The sequence below is a fragment of the Cetorhinus maximus genome, chromosome 23, assembly GCF_964194155.1.
Source record: "Cetorhinus maximus chromosome 23, sCetMax3.hap1.1, whole genome shotgun sequence".
NCBI lineage: Eukaryota > Metazoa > Chordata > Chondrichthyes > Lamniformes > Cetorhinidae > Cetorhinus > Cetorhinus maximus.
In genome coordinates this window covers 18,478,766-18,496,640 of record NC_135901.1, presented here as the reverse complement: position 1 = coordinate 18,496,640, position 17,875 = coordinate 18,478,766, and the positions used below count along the sequence as shown (strand labels likewise).

General features: G+C 44.5%; 4 protein-coding genes across 6 annotated transcripts in view; 1 reads left to right on the top strand and 3 right to left on the bottom strand.

The window, feature by feature from the left end:
* Positions 1-17,875, top strand: part of LOC144697047 (uncharacterized) — a 288,147-nt gene that overhangs the window by 209,748 nt on the left and 60,524 nt on the right. The window lies entirely within an intron of this gene.
* Positions 485-4,683, bottom strand: LOC144697330 (uncharacterized). The gene is made up of 2 exons (XM_078569318.1): positions 2,991-4,683; positions 485-2,435 (listed from the first exon to the last, which is right to left on the bottom strand). Exon 2 carries the CDS (start codon positions 2,362-2,364, stop codon positions 1,990-1,992), a length of 375 nt encoding a protein of 124 aa, XP_078425444.1. The 5' UTR covers positions 2,365-2,435; positions 2,991-4,683; the 3' UTR covers positions 485-1,989.
* LOC144697186 (uncharacterized) lies at positions 6,301-11,152 on the bottom strand. 3 transcript variants are annotated; one of them, XM_078569059.1, is made up of 2 exons: positions 11,110-11,152; positions 6,301-7,478 (listed from the first exon to the last, which is right to left on the bottom strand). In XM_078569059.1, exon 2 carries the CDS (start codon positions 7,368-7,370, stop codon positions 6,663-6,665), a length of 708 nt encoding a protein of 235 aa, XP_078425185.1. In that variant the 5' UTR covers positions 7,371-7,478; positions 11,110-11,152; the 3' UTR covers positions 6,301-6,662. The 3 variants fall into 3 exon arrangements, with proteins under 3 accessions (XP_078425185.1, XP_078425184.1, XP_078425186.1); XM_078569058.1 differs by having other exon boundaries at positions 10,928-11,146; XM_078569060.1 differs by lacking the exon at positions 11,110-11,152 and adding an exon at positions 8,868-9,258.
* LOC144696966 (uncharacterized) lies at positions 13,300-17,755 on the bottom strand. Its single transcript, XM_078568695.1, has one exon. The coding sequence runs from the start codon at positions 17,651-17,653 to the stop codon at positions 16,391-16,393; it is 1,263 nt and encodes a 420-aa protein (XP_078424821.1). The 5' UTR covers positions 17,654-17,755; the 3' UTR covers positions 13,300-16,390.

The following is a 17,875-nucleotide window of genomic DNA, read 5'->3' as shown; positions in this document are numbered from 1 at the left end:
AGATAAATTATAAAAGCAGGATATTTTTTTGAATGGTGAGAGACTGGGAAATATTTGCATTCAGAGGGACCTAGCTGTCCTTGTACATGAATGACAGAAAGTTAACACCCAGGTACAGCAAGCAAATGGCAAATGGTCTGTTAGATTTTATTGCAAAGGGATTGCAGCATAAGAGTAAATAAGTCTTACTACAAATAGACAGAGCGTTGATGAGGCCTCATCTGGAGTACTGTGTGCGGGTTTAGTCTCCTTACCTACTTGTCCTAGAGGGAGTGAAACAAATGTTCACCAGACTGGTTCCTGGGATGAGGAGATTGTCCCATGAGGAGAGATCGAGCAGACTAGGCCTATATTTAATGGAGTTTAGAAAAATGAGTGGTGATCTAATTGAAATTTAAAATTCTTAAGAGGCCTGCCAGGGTAGATGTTGAGAAAATGTTTCCCCTGGCTGGGGAATCTAGAAGGTCAGGGGCACAGTCTCAGAATAATGGGTTGACCATTTAAAATTGAGAAGAGGAGGAATCTCCTCACTCAGAGGGTTGTGAATCTTTGCAATTTTCCACCCCAGGGTGCGGTGGTTCTCAGTTATATTTAAGACAGAGGTCGATAGAGTTTTGGATATGAAGAGAATTAAGGGATATTGGGGGAGTGGAGCTGAGGTAGAAGATCAGTCATGATCGTATTGAATAGCAGAGCAGGCTCAAAGGGCCGAATGGCCTATTCCTGCTCCTATTTCTTATGTTCTTTAAGCCTCAGTCTGGTTCCCCTCAAGCTGCTGAGTGAATGAATTAAATCTTTCTTCACAAATCACCCGGATACCAGACTACAAGTCAGGCCATAAACATTGTTTATTGTTTACAAATTACAGTGAAATGTGGGTACACAGACCCTTTCTAGACGTGTCTAAATGTAATCTGAGTTATCCAGCAGTTCAGCACTAATGGGGAGAGCTATTTCACAAAACAAGGAACAAAGACTCCACAAGATATTCAGTGATTCACTGTAAATCAGCACAAATGGATGCTGAGTATTAATTACAGCAGGGAGCAGGTTCTGAGGTTATAAATTGAGTTTTCTTTCAGAGTAATTCCTTAAATATCTAACAAGTTAACAGCTTTGAACGGCCCATCTCTCAAATGACACAAGCCTACTTGTGATTCACAGCTTACCGAATCTCATCCTCGAGTTACAGAAAAGACTTTCTCATGTCAACATAGAGCTGCAGGATTGGACGGTGATCTGTTTGTTGTTCATCTTTAGTTCAATACAGTTTATGAATGGATTTAAATTTTAAAAGAGGCTTGCAGACATAACAGTCTATTCACGCATGGATGAGAGATGGTATAGGGTACAGGCTAAGTCTAATGGGAAGGGTAAATGACCTCAGGAATAAATCCCAGCTATCAGAATAAACACAGTACAGTCATGGACTTGATTACCAGCAGCAATAACAACAGAATCTAACCCCTGCTGTCATTAATGAACTTGCCGATCTCTCATAAGGTTGGATAAACAAGTGAATCCCTTCTCACACTCAGAGCAGATGAACGGCCTCTCCCCAGTGTGGGTGTGCTGGAGTACAGTGAGGTCACCTGATTGCTTGAACCCAGTCCCACAGTGAGAGCATCAGTACGGTCTCTTGTCAGTGTGAACACGTTGATGGTACCACAGTTCCTCAGGACTTTTAAAGCACTTCCCACAGTCCGGACATTTAAAAGGTCTCTCTTCAGTGTGAACTCGCTGGTGCCTTAGCCGATGGGATAACTGAGTGAATCCCTTCCCACATTTAGAGCAGGTGAAAGGCTTCTCCCCAGTGTGAATGCGCTGGCGTCGAATAAGATCAGCTGATCGCCTGAACCCAGTCCCACATTGAGAACATGTGAACGGTCTCTCATCAGTGTGAACACGTTGATGGTGCCGCAGTTCCTCTGGCCTTTTATAGCACTTCTCACAGTCTGCACATTTGAAAGGTCTCTCGTCAGTATGAACTCACTGGTGCATCAACAGCTCAGATGATACCCTGAACTTCTTCCCACACTGTGAGCAGCTGAATGGCCTGCCCCCAGTGTGAATGCGCTGGTGCATCCTTAGTACATTTAGGCTTTTAAAGCTCTTTCCACAGTCAGCACATTTAAAAGATCTCTCATCAGTGTGAACCGGCTGGTGTTTCTGCAGGGAAGAGAAACTAGTGAATCCCTTCCCACACATAGAGCAGGTGAAAGGTCTCTCCCCAGTGTGACTGCGCCGATGAATTTCCAGCTCAGATGGGTAATTGAATCTCTTCCCACAGTCCTCACATTTACACTGATTTTGCCCCAGCGTGAATGGTACTTTTTGCTTCCATGTTCGAAGGCCAATGATCATCAGGTCCTGCTGAATTGAGTGACTCTGGTGTGATGTTTGGTTTCAGTTTCCCACCTGCAAATCCTCCCCTTCTGTGAAATTGATTTAAAACAGAGAAAAGAGAGTGAGAGAGAACCCACAAAAACACAAAGGCAGGTTGTGAAACTGAGCTGAATGAATCTGGTAATTTTTTGTGCCGGCACTAGGAAAAAGTGACCATGAAAACTGCTGGATTGTCATAAAAACCCAACTGGGAGGAGAGAGAAAAAGATACAGACGGAAACAGTCAGGAAGTTGGTGGGAGAGTCAGCGGGTGATGATTTTTTTATTTCTACAATTCAACCAGTTGTTCCTCCCGCACTTACTGTTTCGATTGCAAAGGGGGGGAGCTGGAGGACTGATGGGGTCATCTGGTCCTCCCACCAATCAGAGTGCGTGTTGAAGCTGGACTCGCAGCAGATTGGGCGCGGATCAGCAGGAAGCTCATTGGCTGATTGACAGGATTGCCCTCTACAACAATGGCGGCTACGCATGCGCCCTATTCCGCATTAGCCCCTATAAAAATGGCGACAGTTAATCCAGGCCTTATTCCCGAAGAAGGACAAACGCGGGAATCGGGATCTTCTTATTGAGGGTTTGGGGCTTACACCGGGTTTTGTGAAGCTCTCCTATCAAAACCACCAGCCGGCTCCATCTCTCTCGGTCACCCGACAGTTTTTGTCCCGCTGCGAATTTTCACAGGACCTCCTGAAACCAGCTTCGTATCCGCACTGCGCATGCTTCACCTCACAATGCCCAGGGGGCGGGGGATAGTGATTGACGGATGCACCGGACCAATAGAAAGAGAGAGCGAGAGTGGCTGTTCTTCCAACCAATCGGAGTGAATAAGGGACGGGGCTGAGCCCGGATCTCCCTCATTGGCTGAAACTGCATCATTTGGATTTGTCTCAAGCTCCAGGAGAAAACCGGACCTTTCTGTTTGTGGCTTTAAACAGATGAAACCCTGTGGATGTGGAGCAAACATTTCAACATTTATAAGTGAAATGTAGGAAAAGATGAACCAATGCACAATTCAAGGGCTAACGTCAAGGAATAACTGGGAAGAGAATGTTCACTGTTTTATATTCGGGTCTGGGGGATAATGTTCACTGTTTTATATTCGGGTCTGGGGGAATAATGTTCACTGTTTTATATTCGGGTCTGGGGGAATAATGTTCACTGTTTTATATTCGGGTCCGGGGGAATAATGTTCACTGTTTTATATTCGGGTCCGGGGGAATAATGTTCACTGTTTTATATTCGGGTCCGGGGGATAATGTTCACTGTTTTATATTCGGGTCTGGGGGAATAATGTTCACTGTTTTATATTCGGGTCTGGGGAATAATGTTCACTGTTTTATATTCGGGTCTGGAGGATAATGTTCTAGTGAGACCACATTTGGAGTACTGGGTACAGTATAGACACCTTAATTGAGGAAAGATGTAAAAGCGTTGGAAGCAGTTCAGAGAAGGTTTGCCAGATTAATACCTGGAATGGGCGGGTTATTTTATGAGGAAAGGTTGGACAGGCTCGACTTGTATCTGCTGGAATTTGGAAGAATAAGAGGCGACTTGATTGAAACATATAAGATCCTGAGGGACCTTGACAGGGTGGATGTGGAGAGGATGTTTCTTCTTGTGGGAAAATCTAGAACTAGGGTGTCGCTATTTAAAAATAAGGTGTCCCCCATTTGAAACAGAGATGAGGTGAAATTTTTTCACTCCGAGGGCCTTGAGTCTTTGGAGCTCTCTTCCTTAAAAGGTGAAGGAAGCAGGGTTTTTGAATATTTTTAAGGCAGAAACGGATAGATTCTTGAGAAGCAAGGGGGTGATAGGTTATTGGTGGTAGGTGGGACGCAGATTTCAGGTTACTATCAGATCAGACCTTATTAAATGGCGCAGCAGGCTTGAAGGGCTGAATGGCCTACTCCTGCTCCTTGCTCATATGTTTGTGTTCACTGTTTTATATTTGGGACTGGGGGATAATGTTCACTGTTTTATATTCAGGTCTGGGGGATAATGTTCACTGTTTTATATTCGGGTCTGGGGGGATAATGTTCACTGTTTTATATTCTGGGGGAATGATCTGCCTGGTTTGAATTTAAACAAAAGCTTGGCAGTTAACTGTTTCCTTGTGCATTCTCCATGGGAACGCCTCTTCCAATCAGAGTCCACTTGCCAAACAATTAGCACCATTTTCTCATACAGTACACATTGTTGTTCCTTTTACGATTGGTATTCTTGTGAAATGTCCTGATGTGTCCAAGGCATAAAGCTTTGACAGCATGTCTCTTTTTTCAGCAATATTCTCTGTCTCTTCATCTCAGTCATTAACATTGATTGTAAATAGCTAAGGCCCCAGCTCTGATCCTTGTGAATGATAAAAGTCTTGTATTTCTGTTCCACTGTTCACAACCTCAAAGTGTTTTACAGGCAATTAAGTACTTCTGAAGTGTCGACACTGTTATAATGTAGGAAACATGGCTCGCAAATTGCACACAGCAAGATCCCACAAACAGCAATCTGATAATGAATAGATAATCTGTTTTTGTGATGTTGATTGAGGATGGAAGAGGATGTGTAAAGAGCTGTTTTTTGCCTGGAGATGTGAACCAAGGAAACGGTATCTGTGTGTGATAGTGACACAGCCTTGTGTTCAACTCAGAACAATACACAGATATCCTTGTGGTTATGCTTTGAGCAGGGCCAGATCACGAATGTTGTGAACAAGTTAAATATAAATATCACCAGTGTAGCTGCTGCTTGTTAGATAAGGCTGGGCAGAAGAGGGCTCTGGACCCACTGTGTTATCTTCCCAATATTTAATTGGAGGAAATTTCTACTCATCTAGTACTAGATGTCAGATCAGCAGTCTGATAAATGGCCAACAGTGGGGGAGTCAAGAGAGGGGATGGTGAGGTAGAGCTGGTGCCAGTGTCGATTTGGAAACTAATGCAGCGTTTTCAGATTATGTTACCTGGTGGCAGCGTGTGGAGGAGAAATAGGAGGGACCAAGGATAGATCTTAGGAGACACCAGAGGTAACGGCCTGGGAAAAGGAAGGGAAGCTTTTGCAAACGGTTCGCTGGCTACGATTAGATTAGAACGGAACCAGGTGATTGCAGTCCCACCCAGCTGGATGACAATGGAGAGGTGATGGAGGAGGATGGTGTGATCAACTGTGTCAGAGGCTGCAGACAGGGCGAGAAGGACAAGGAGGGAAAGTTTACCACGGTCAGTGACAGAGGATGTCATTTGTGACTTTGCTAAGAGTTGTTTCTTTACCATAGCCGGGGCTGAAACCTAATTGGAGGAATTCAAACATTGAGTTCTGGGAAAGATGGGCAAGGGTTTGGGAGATAACAAAACGTTTAAGGACTTTGGAAAGGAAAGGGAGATGGGATGGTAGTTTGCAAGGATGTGGGGTCAAAGGTTTGTCTCTTGAGGGGAGGGGGCAATGACAACAGATTTGAAGGAGAGAAGGAACAATTAACAATATCAGTGAACATGGAGAGGTTGTGTGAACATGGAGAGGTTATGTGGTCAGTAGTTTACTGGGAATAGGGTCGAGGGAACAGGAGGTGTGTCTCATGGATGGGATGGGATCTGAGAGGGCATGAGGGGAGGCAGGAGAGAAACTAGAGAAAGATGTGAGTTCAGGGCTCGGGCAAAGGGGAACTTTAGAGGATTTGGCCCAGTGAGTTAGGGGAAGGGAGGGAAGCAGCAAAGGCGACTGATTGGATTGTGTCTTGTGATCATGAACTCCTGCACCATGAGCACTTGTTGGAAGTGAGGATGGAAGAGACAGGGGAAAGGGAGAGTACTTCAAAAGGAACTAAATGGTGTTAGACATATTAAAAATACTTGAAATATTGTGTATTTAAAACATTGCTGATTGATTTAACTTTCATCCAGAATATCAATCCCTATAACAGGGCTAGAGTTTATTAACATCACCAGAAATAGACAATGAACATAGGTCAGTCCTAAAATGTGATTAACAGCAAACTCCAATCACTGCAGTTTTTAAAAATGTATTCATTCATGGGATGTGGGCATCACTGGCTAGGACAGCATTTATTTCCCATTCCTAATTGCCCCTGGAGCAGATGGTACTGAGCTGCCTTCTTGAACTGCTGCAGTCCGTGGGAACATCCACAGTGCTGTTCGGGAGCGGGGAGGAGTTCCAGGATTTCGACCCAGTTACAGTGAAGGAATGGAATATAGTCCCAAGTCAGGATGGTATGTAGCTTGGAGGGGAACTTGAAGATAGTGGCGTTCTCATGCATCTTTGTGAATTTGCTGGTGTCTCAGGACGGTGGATGAATGAGCAAATCCTTTCTGACAAAAGGTGCAGGTGAATGGCCTCTCCCCAGTGTGAACTCGCTGGTGCTCCAGCTGGTTGGATAATGTGGTGAATCCCTTTCCACACAAGGAGCAGGTGAATGGCCTCTCACCAGTATGAATGCGCTGGTGTGTCAGCAGGTTGGCTAACTGAGTGAATCCCTTCCCACACTCTGAGCAGGTGAACGGCCTCTCTCCAGTGTGAACTCGCTGGTGTACAGTGAGGTCAGATAATTGCCTGAACCCAGTATGGCACTGAGAGCACCTGAATGGCCTCTCATCAGTGTGAATACGTTGATGGCGCATCAGTTCACCAGAACTTTTATAGCACTTCCCACAGTCTGGGCATTTAAAAGGTCTCTCATCAGTGTGAACACGCTGGTGAGCCAACAGGTTGCATGACAGAGTGAATCCCTTCCCACACTCGGAACAGGTGAACGGCTTCTCCCCGGTGTGACTGCGCCGATGAGATTCCAGCTGAACTGGAAAATTGAATCCTTTCCCACAGTCCCCACATTTACACGGTTTCTCCTCAGTGTGACTGCGCTTGTGTCTCGACAGGTCAGATGATCGGTTGAAGCCTCGTCCACACACAGAACACGTGTATGGTTTCTCCCAACTGTGAACGGCGTTTTTTCCTTCCATGTTCAAAATCTAACAATATTCAGGTTACGATAAATTGAGCAACTCTGTTAGATCTTGATGTGATGTTGGGTTTGAATTTCCCGACTGCCTTCCTTCCCTTCTATTACCCTGTGAAATTGATTTAAAACAAAAATAGGAGTTTGTGAGAAGCCACAAAAACACAAGGGCAGGTTGTGAAATTGAGCTGAATGAATCTGGTAATTTATGGGGCTGACACTAGGAAAAAGTGACCATGAAAACTGTTGGATTGTCAAAACAATCCAACTGGTTCACTGATGCATTCGGTCTGAACCTGGGCTCTGGCTTCTAAGAGAGAAGATAAAGAAAGTGAGATGTGGCAGCATTAGGGGTGAGGGATTTTATATATCCACAACTTGACCTAAACTTTGACAGAACCTTCCAAACTCTCAAACAAAAACAAAAATAGCTGGAAAGACTCAGCAGGTCTGATAACTCTGTCTTCCTCTCCACAGATGCTAATGTTTCGAGTCCTTATGACTCAGAGTTCTGATGAAGAGGCATACGGACTCGACAGGTTAACTCTGTCTTCCTCTCCACAGATGCTGTCAGACTTGCTGAGTTTTTCCAGCTATTTTTGTTTTTGTTTCAGATTTTCAGCATCCGCAGTATTTTGCTTTTATCATCCAAACCCTCAACCTGCACCATGTGAAAGGACCAGAGAAGTAGGTGTATGTGAATACCATTAACTGCACAAAAGCAAAATACTGCACATGCAGGAAATCTGAAATAAAAACAGAAAATATGGGAAAAACTCAGCAGGTCTGGCAGCATCTGTGGAGAGAGAAACAGAGTTAATGTTTCGAGTCCAATATGACTCTTCAGAGCTAGAAAAATCATATGGATGTAAAACGTTAACTCTATTTTTCTCTCTCCACAGATACTGCCAGACCTGCTGAGTTCTTCCATCATTTTCTGTCTTTATACCATCAACTGCATGTTCCCCATCAAGTTGAAACCGTCCCAACTTGTCCGTCACCCAGTCCTGGATGAACAGAAATTTCCTCTAGTTAAATATGGGAAGACCGAAACCATTCTCATCAGTCCCCACTACAATCTCTGTTCCATAACCACTGACTCCCTGACAAATGTCTGAGGCTGGACAAGACTGGTGACCATCTTGGTGTCATATTTCACCCCAGCTCTGACCACAAAGGCAGGCTGTGAAATTGATCTAAATGAATCTGGTAATTTCTGGGGTCAGCACTTGGAAAAAGTGACCATGAAAGTTGCTGGATTGTCAAAACAACCCAACTGGTTCATTAATGTCCTTCAAGGAAGGGATCCTGCAATCCAATCTGGACCTGGACTCTGACTTCTAGCCAGTCTAGTCTAGGGAGAACAGACAGAGTGAGAGGTGGGAGTATCAGGGGGTGAAGGAGAGGGATTTTATACATCTGCCGCTTAACAGAACATTCCAAACCCGCAACCTCTACCATCTCAAAGGACCAGAGAAGTAGGTGTATGCGAACACCATACCTGTAAGTTTCCCTCCAAGTTGCAAACTCTCCTAACTTGTCCGTTACCCAGTATTGGATGAAAAGAAATTTCTTCCAATTAAATATTGGAAAGACTGACACCATTGTCTTCAGTCTCCACGACAAACTCTATTCCGTAGCCACTGACTCCATCTCTCTCCCTCACAACTATCTGAGGGTGGACAAGTCTGGTCACAATCTTGGTGTCATATTTCACCCCCAGCTGATCTTCTGATCACAGAAGACTTCCAAATTCCACCTCAGTAACCTCACCTGCTTTTCCCCAGTCTCAGCTGATTTGCTTCTGAAACTCTCATCCATTCCTTTGTCATCTCCCACCTTGACTATTCTAATGCACAGATGCTGCCAGAATTGCTGAATATTTCCAGCAATTTTTGTTCTAATTTCTAGTCTAACGCACCCCTGAGCAGCCCCCCATATCCAACCTCCTGTAAATTGAGATCATTCAGAATTCTGCTGCCCATGGCCTTCTTCATAACAGTGATGCGTGTCCAAGTCTGTAACATTGACTTAAATTTATAACAGTGATGTGTATCCAAGTCTGTAACATTGACTTACATTTATAACGGTGAGATGTGTCCGAGTCTGTAACATTGAACTTACAGTTACAACGGTGAGATGTGTCCAAGTCTGTAACATTGACTTACATTTATAACGGTGAGATGTGTCCGAGTCTGTAACATTGAACTTACAGTTACAACGGTGAGATGTGTCCAAGTCTGTAACATTGACTTACATTTATAACGGTGATGTGTGTCCAAGTCTGTAACATTGACTTACATTTATAACGGTGATGTGTGTCCCAGTCTGTAACATTGACTTATATTTATATACCTTTGATGTATGTTGTTTTACGGAGCTTTACAAATAACATCTGACACTGAGACATATAAGGAGATATTAGGGCAGATAATCAGGAGTTTGTTCAAAGAGATAGGTTTGAAGGAGTGTCTTAAAGGACAAAAGAAAGGCTCAAGAGGCCAGAATTAGATGAGCGCAGAGATCTCAGGAGTGTCCTTCTGCTCGCTGACTTACACAGCCCCAGATCCAGCAGCACCTCAATTTTAAAGTTTTACCCTTGTTTTCAAATTCCTTGACACCTCACCCCTCCCTATTTCTGTCATCTCCTCCAGCCCCACAGCTTTCTGAGATCTCCGCGCTCATCTAATTCTGACCTCTTGAGCACCCCCATTTTCAATTGCTTCAGTGTTAGTGTGTGTGCCAAGCCATGAACTCTGGAATTCCCTTCAGAAATCTCTCCATCTCTGTGCCTTTCTTTCCTGCTTTAAGACACTCCTTAAAACCTACCTCTTTGACCAAACTCCAGATCATCTGCCCCAATATCTCCTTATATGTCTCAGTGTTAGATGTCACTTGTAAAACTCCCATAAAACAACATACATCAAAGGTTTTATATAAATGTAAGTCAATGTTACAGACTTGGACACATCTCACCGTTATAAATGTAAGTCAATGTTACAGACTTGGACACATCTCACCGTTATAAATGTAAGTCAATGTTACAGACTTGGACACACATCACTGTTGCTTCATCACTGGATGAAGATCCTCTCAATCACAGAATCACACAGTGCAGAAGAGGCCCTTCGGCCCATCGCGTCTGCACCGACATGTGAGAAACACCTGACCTACCTACCTAATCCCATTTTCCGGCACTTGGCCCATAGCCTTGAATGTTATGATGTGCCAAGTGCTCATCCAGGTACTTTTTAAAGGATGTGAGGCAACCTGCCTCCACCACCCTCCCAGGCAGCGCATTCCAGACCATCACCACCCTCTGGGTAAAAAGGTTTTTCCTCACATCCCCCCTAAACCTCCTGCCTCTCACCTTGGACTTGTGACCCCTCGTGACTGACCCTTCAACTAAGGGGAACAGCTGCTCCCGATCCACCCTGTCCATGCCCCTCATAATCTTGTACACCTCGACCAGGTCACCCCTCAGTCTTCTCTGCTCCAACGAAAACAACCCAAGTCTATCCAACCTCTCTTCATAACTTAAATGCTTCATCCCATCCTTACCTAACAGTTTTGGGGAAGCCCCTTCACCACACGGGCTGCAGCGGTTCAAGAACAAAACCCACCATCAATTTCTCAACAGGCAACTGGGGATTGGCAATATGAGCTGGTCTTGCTACTGACTCCTATAAACCCATCATAAATTAAAAGTATCTGCCTGTGTGAAATGGATTAACAGCTCCTACATGAATCCTTGTACCCCCGTCCCCGCTCGCTCTCACTGAGACTGCGCTCAGCCTGGAGCCGCACCGCGCAGGCGGGCGGCTTCCGGGGGCGGGGCCTTCCCGCGCCTGCGCGTTACTGCCCTTCTGTTAGAGATAGGGCGTATTCACCCGCGCGGAGAATCCTGGGTAGCCTCATCCGCCATTATTCAGAATCTTTCCATATGGTAAGACGTCTGTTTCAGTACTTTTGATGCAGTCCGGTGTTTTATCCGAGCGGCCCGATACCCTTTATGTTTCTGCCAGTGACAGGTCCGGGTGAGCAGCCGCCATCCTTATAGGGGCAATGTGCAGCCGAGCGCATGCGCGGCCGCTATCTCTATAAGGACAGGGCGCATGCGCGGCCATCCTCGGACCGGATGCACGAAGAAAGGATGTTGTGAATTTCTGCCCTGGATTCACAGTGAAACTCCTCTGGAAACTCCTTTTACAGGTGGTCAGAACAGAAGGATTCCCAAGCGGGAACCTCAAACCAAATATCATGTCATGATCTGACAGTCACTCGATTATCAGGACCTGAATATCAGCGGCCTCTGAATGTGGAAGGTGAAATGTCTGTGGGCAAAGATTTCAGATATTAGAGAGACTGGGAAACTTTTAATGATCTTTTCAGGTTAAACGTGAGACCAATTACATCGATCTCATTGGGTATGTTGAAGAATTTGTTCTATGCAGACAAATTAACTCGTATGCTTAAATAAACATACTTGGCAGCTAAATGCGCAAACCGTTGAGCTGTGTTATTCCTGAGAGTTACTGTCCCAGTTTTGGGTAAAGTTTTTTGTCCATGTTGCAGTTCATTCGGCCCGTCATGTCCAAAATGGCCAATAAGTAGCCATCCAGCCTGATCCCAATTTCCAGATCTTGGTCTGCAGCCTCGTAGGTTAGGTCACTTCAAATGTATATCCGAGTGCCTTATAAATGTTATGAGGGGTTCTGTGACTACCATCTTTTCAAGCAGAGGGTTACAGCTTCTCACCACCCTCTGGGTGAAAAAAAAATCCCTCATATCTGCTCTAACCCTCCTACTTCTTTCCCTTCATTATGGACCCCTCCAACAAAGGGAATACTGCTTTCCTATCCAATCTATGGACCCCTCATAATTTTATGCATTTTATTTAGGTCTCCCCTCAGCCTCCTCTGTTCCAAAGAAAACAATTCCAGCCTATCCATCCTTTCCTCATTACTAAAATTCTCCATTCTTGGCACATCTTCTTATATCCCCTTCTGTAACTCTCTCCAGTGTGATCACATCCTTCCTGTACTGTACACAGTACTCTAGCTCTGGCATAACTAGTGTGTTATACAGTTCGAGCACAACCTCCCTATTCTTATAATCCATGCCTCATTAAGGGTAATTATCCTGTATCCTTAATCACCTTATCTACCTGCCCTGCTACCTTCAGGGATCTGTGGACATGAACTCCAAGATCTCTGTTCCTCTACAATTCTCAGTATCCTACCATTTATCATGTGATCCTTTGCCTTCTTTTCCCTACAACTTTCTTCCTTTCCATTAAGCCCACAGCTATTTTTTGTATCATCATCAAACTTCTTATTCATATGCCTACAGTTAAGTGTGAATCTAGTAAATAAACCAGGAATGAAGGAACCAATACTGAGCCCTGTGAAACCCCACTGCAACCAGCCTTCCAGTCACAAAAAAACACCCATCAACCGTCATTCATCACTTTCTACTATTGAGCCAAATTTGGATTCAACTTGTAACTTGCTCCGGGGTCCCATCAGCTTCTATTTTTCTGTCCAGTCGGTCATCTGGGGCCTTGTCAATGTGGAGAGAATGTTTCCATTTGTGGGAGAATCCAAAATTAGGAGCCAGAAATACAAGATAGTTGCTAATAAATCCAATAGGGAAATATGGAGAAATGTGTTTACTCAGAGAATAGTTAGAAAGTGGAACTCACTACCACAGGAAGTGGTTGTGGCAAAAAACTGAGATACTTTCAGAAGGAAACTAGATGAGTGCATGAGAGAAAAAGGAATAGAAAGATAAAGTGAAAGACTGAGCTGAGGTAGATGGAATTGAAGGAGAAGAGTGTGGAGGATAAACGCCAGCACACATTAGTTGGGCCAATGGCCTCTTTCTATTCTGTATTTTCTGTAATTCTATGTAAACTCTTTTTACAGGGTATTAGGAATCAAAGGAAAAGGAAAACCAATTATCGAGATCTGTCAGAGTCACTCAATTCATCAGGAACTGAATATCATCAGCCCTTGAATGTGGAAGGAGAAATGTTTGTCCGTTCTGTCTGAGGGAAAAAAATTTCAAACATCAGTGTGACTGGAAAAGATACACACACACACGCGAGTGAGGGTGTTCCAGTGAACGGATTGTGGAAAGAGCTTTGACTAGTTACACAGCCTGAGAAAGCATCACACCATTTACAGGAGGGAGATCCTGTACACGTGATGTGTGTGTGGACGAGGCTTCAACTGGTTATCAAACCCAGAGAGACACATGGACACCCACATCTGAGAGAAACCGTGGAAATGTGGGGACTGTGGGAAGGGTTTTTGTTGCCCGTCTGAGTTGGAAACCCATCGACACGTTCATATCACGGAAAAGCCGTTCACATGCTCTGAGTGTGGGAAGGGGTTCATTAAATCATTCAACCTGCAGACACATCAGCGAGTTCACAGCGGGGAGAGGCCGTTCACCTGCCCTGAGTGTGGAAAGGGATTCACTTGTTTGACCCACCTGCGAACACACCAGCGAGTTCACACTGGGGAGAGGCCGTTCACCTGCTCCGATTGTGGGAAGCAATTCATTAAGTCATCTAACCTGCTGACACACCAGAGAATTCACATTGGCGAGAGGCCATTTGCCTGCTCTGAATGGGGCTTGTTGTAACATGACAATTGGTTAACTCAATTGGATCTCAAATTACTTACACTACCTTCTCTCATTATCTTAGACAGCAATACAATAGAACTGTTTCATACTATCCCTTTATTTGATTCCATACAACCCTTATACAGTTTCAAATGTTGAGGCTAATCAGGTTTTGAAGGTCTCTCTTGTCAGTACATTTATCTTCATTGCACATTTGTCACATACACAGCAATTAAGGTTTTACATTTTTACAGCAAATAAAACTCAGTCTTTTACTATAACGATTGATTCATTATTGATTTATTAATTGTAATTCAATTAAGGCCCACTACTTATTCAATCTTCTGTTACTGACTGGTACCTAATTAATCCAGTAATGTTTAATTAATAGATTTGGTTAATACATGATAGACTGGTTCAAAAAGACTGTTTGTGGAAGACAATAGCTTTCTTACTAATCTTGATTGGATTGAACAATGGGCCTTATTCTTGAGCTGGGCTTTGGTAGAATCTAATGTCCTGTAGCTTATCAAAATTAGAAAAGCATTTCTTTGTTTAAACAATTTCCATTCGGCCTTCAGTTTCTGGAAACATTTATGTTAATACAGTGTTTATGATAAAAAATAAAGATCCAGCCATATGTTAGAGTTTAAAATGGTTTCCTTGACCTTTTTATTTATCACAGTGAATACGGTATGAAAGTGATTGATTTTTAACACTAAATTTGACTACCTAGGCCTACCTACAGTTTCATACATAACAAGTGACTACACTTCAAAAGTACTTCATTGGCTGTGAAACGCTTTAGGAGGTCCTGTGGTCCTGAGAGATGCTACAGAAATGCAGTTTTTTTCTAATTATCCACTAATTTGGATATGTTACACTTGGTCCCATCATCAACATCATTGATCAGGATTGAATCTTAATTTTGTGTAATAGCCATGTCTTTGACACCATTTTGAATGCTCTGTAAAAATCCAAACACATTATATCCTGAATCACGTGTTTTAAAGCACAGGGAGTTACTGTGATTTGGAATGCACTGCCTGAAAATGGTGCAGAGAGCAGATTGGACTCTATCTTTCAAAAAGGAATTCAGCAGATTCTTTAAAGTTAAAGAAAATTGCAAGGCTCAGGGATTCACTGGCTAGTTTTCTCAAATATCTGGCATGAACAGGATGAACCAAATGGCCTCCTCCTGTGCTCTATGGGCCTTGTGTGCATTTAACGTGAGTGGTAATGACCTGGACCCCACTTGCTGAGTATGCTAGAAGCAGAGATGATGGAATGATTTCAAAAGGAAATAAGATGGACACTTGAGGCAAATAAACCTACAAGGATCTGAGAATGGAACAGGCAATGTGACTAACTGGTTTTTCTCTACAGGTTGCTGGCATGGACTCAGTGAGCTGAATGGCCCTATTCCCTATACTGAAGACTCAATGATCTAAAGAGAGGGATTTCAGCTGCTGGAGTCTCTCCAACTAACTGAAATCGCTCATCCCTGGTGCCATTCGCATCAACCCTCCATCCAGCCTTTCGAAGAACTTCACAAATTTCCTTTAATGTAGAACCATGTGTAGGATTCCGTTCTAGAGGGATAGAATTGAAAAGCAGGGAGATTATGTTCAACTTGTTTAGAACAGTGGTTAGATTACACTGGGAGGACTGTCAACATTTGTGATCTTCATTTAGAAAAAATAAACAGAGGCACTGGAGAAGGTGCAACAAAGGTTCACAAGAGCAATACCAGAACTGAGAGCATTTAACCCTCAGGAAAGGCTGCGCCTGCTTTTCTCTGGAAAAGAGAAGACTGAAGGGTGACCTGATGGAAGTCCTTAAGACTCTGAAGAAGTTCAATAATCCAATAGAGATTTCTCGAGAAACCTTTTTACCCAGTGAGTGGTGAGAATGTGGAATTCCACAGCCATTGGTTGAGGGGAACAGCATAAATACATCTCAGGGGAAGCGAGATACAAACATGAGGGAGAAAGGAATAGAAGGATATGCTGACAGGGGAGATGAAGTGGAGGCTCATGTGGAACATAAATGCTGACATAGACCAATTGTGCCGACTGGCCTGACCCTGTGCTGCAGACTCAAAGTAACAGAGACAAATGTATTTATTTTAGATCTACCTGTAGTGGTAGGGAAAACACTATTTACTATCCAGGATAAATGTAATTCATCAGCTTTTGTGGATCACTTCAGTAGAAACATGCACTCCCAGGCTCAAAGAGCATCCACCCACTGGAAGCAAAGTCATGAGACTGGCCAGCTCAGCAGAAAGAAACCCACTGACCTCCCCACCCCACTTCACCAGCTGTCAGAATGAACATGGTTCAGTCCTGGATGTGATTAACAGCAGCAATAACAGCAGAATCCCTGTAATCACCTGTGAACTCGCTGGTGTGTCTGTAGGTGAGATGACTGAGTGAATCCCTTCCCACACACGGTGCAGGTGAATGGCCTCTCCCCAGTGTGAACTCGCAGGTGTGTTCGCAAGTTGAATGAATTAGTGAATCCCTTCCCACACTCAGGGCAGATGAATGGCCTCTCTCCAGTGTGAACTTGCTGGTGTGTCAGCAGGTGGGATGACCGACGGAATCCCTTCCCACACTCAGAGCAGGTGAACGGTCTCTCCCCAGTGTGAACTCGCAGGTGTGTATGCAGGGTGGATGACTCACGGAATCCCTTCCCACACTCGGAGCAGGTGAACGGCCTCTCCCCGGTGTGAACCCGCTGGTGTATCCGAAGGCTGGATGACGTTCTAAACCTCTTTCTGCAGTGAGAGCAGCTGAATGGCCTCTCCTCAGTGTGAATGCGCTGGTGCACTCTCATATCTGCAGCAATTTTGAAGCCACTTCCACAGTCAGAGCATTTAAAGGGTCTCTCATTGGTGTGAGTGACATGGTGTGCCAGCAGGCTGGATGACTGAGTGAATCGCTTCCCACACATGGTGCAGATGAATGGCCTCTCCCCAGTGTGAACTCGCAGGTGGGTCCGTAGGGCAGATGAATGAGTGAATCCCTTCCCACACTCAGAACAGCTGAATGGCCTCTCCCCAGTGTGAACCCGCTGGTGTGTCTGCAAGTTGAATGAATTACTGAATCCCTTCCCACACTCAGAGCAGATGAATAGACTCTCCCCAGTGTGAACACACTGGTGCATCAGCAGGTTGGATGACCGAGTGAATCCTTTCCCACATTCAGAGCAGGTGAATGGTCTCTCCCCAGTGTGAACTCGCTGATGCTTCCGCAAGGTGGATGAATCACTGAATCCCTTCCCACACTCAGAGCAGGAGAATGGCCTCTCCCCGGTGTGAACTCGCTTGTGTGTCAGGAGGTTGGATGAATGAGTGAATCCCTTCCCACATTCACAGCAGGTGAACGGCCTCTCCCCAGTGTGAACGCATCGATGAATCTCCACCTTAGATAGGGATCTGAATCCCTTCCCACAGTCAGGGCAGGTGAATGGTCTCTCGCCGGTGTGAACGCCTTCGTGTTTCAATAAGTTGGATGAATTACTGAATCCATTCCCACACTCAGAGCAGGTGAACGGCCTCTCCCCAGTGTGACTGCGTCGATGAATCTCTAGCTCTGATGGGGATCTGAATCCCTTCTCACAGTCTCCACATTTCCATGGTTTCTCCATGGTGCCAGTGTCCTTGTATCTTTCCAGGTTCGACAATCGGTTGAAGCTCCGTCCTCACACGGAACACGTGTACAGTCTCTCCCCACTGTGAAGGGTGTGATGTTTTTTCAGGTCCCAATAAATCAAGCGACTCTGTCAGATCTTGATGTGATGTTTGGTTTGAGATTTCTGTCTGCAAAATCTCCCCTTCTAAAACCCTGTAAAGGGAGTTTACAAAATTCA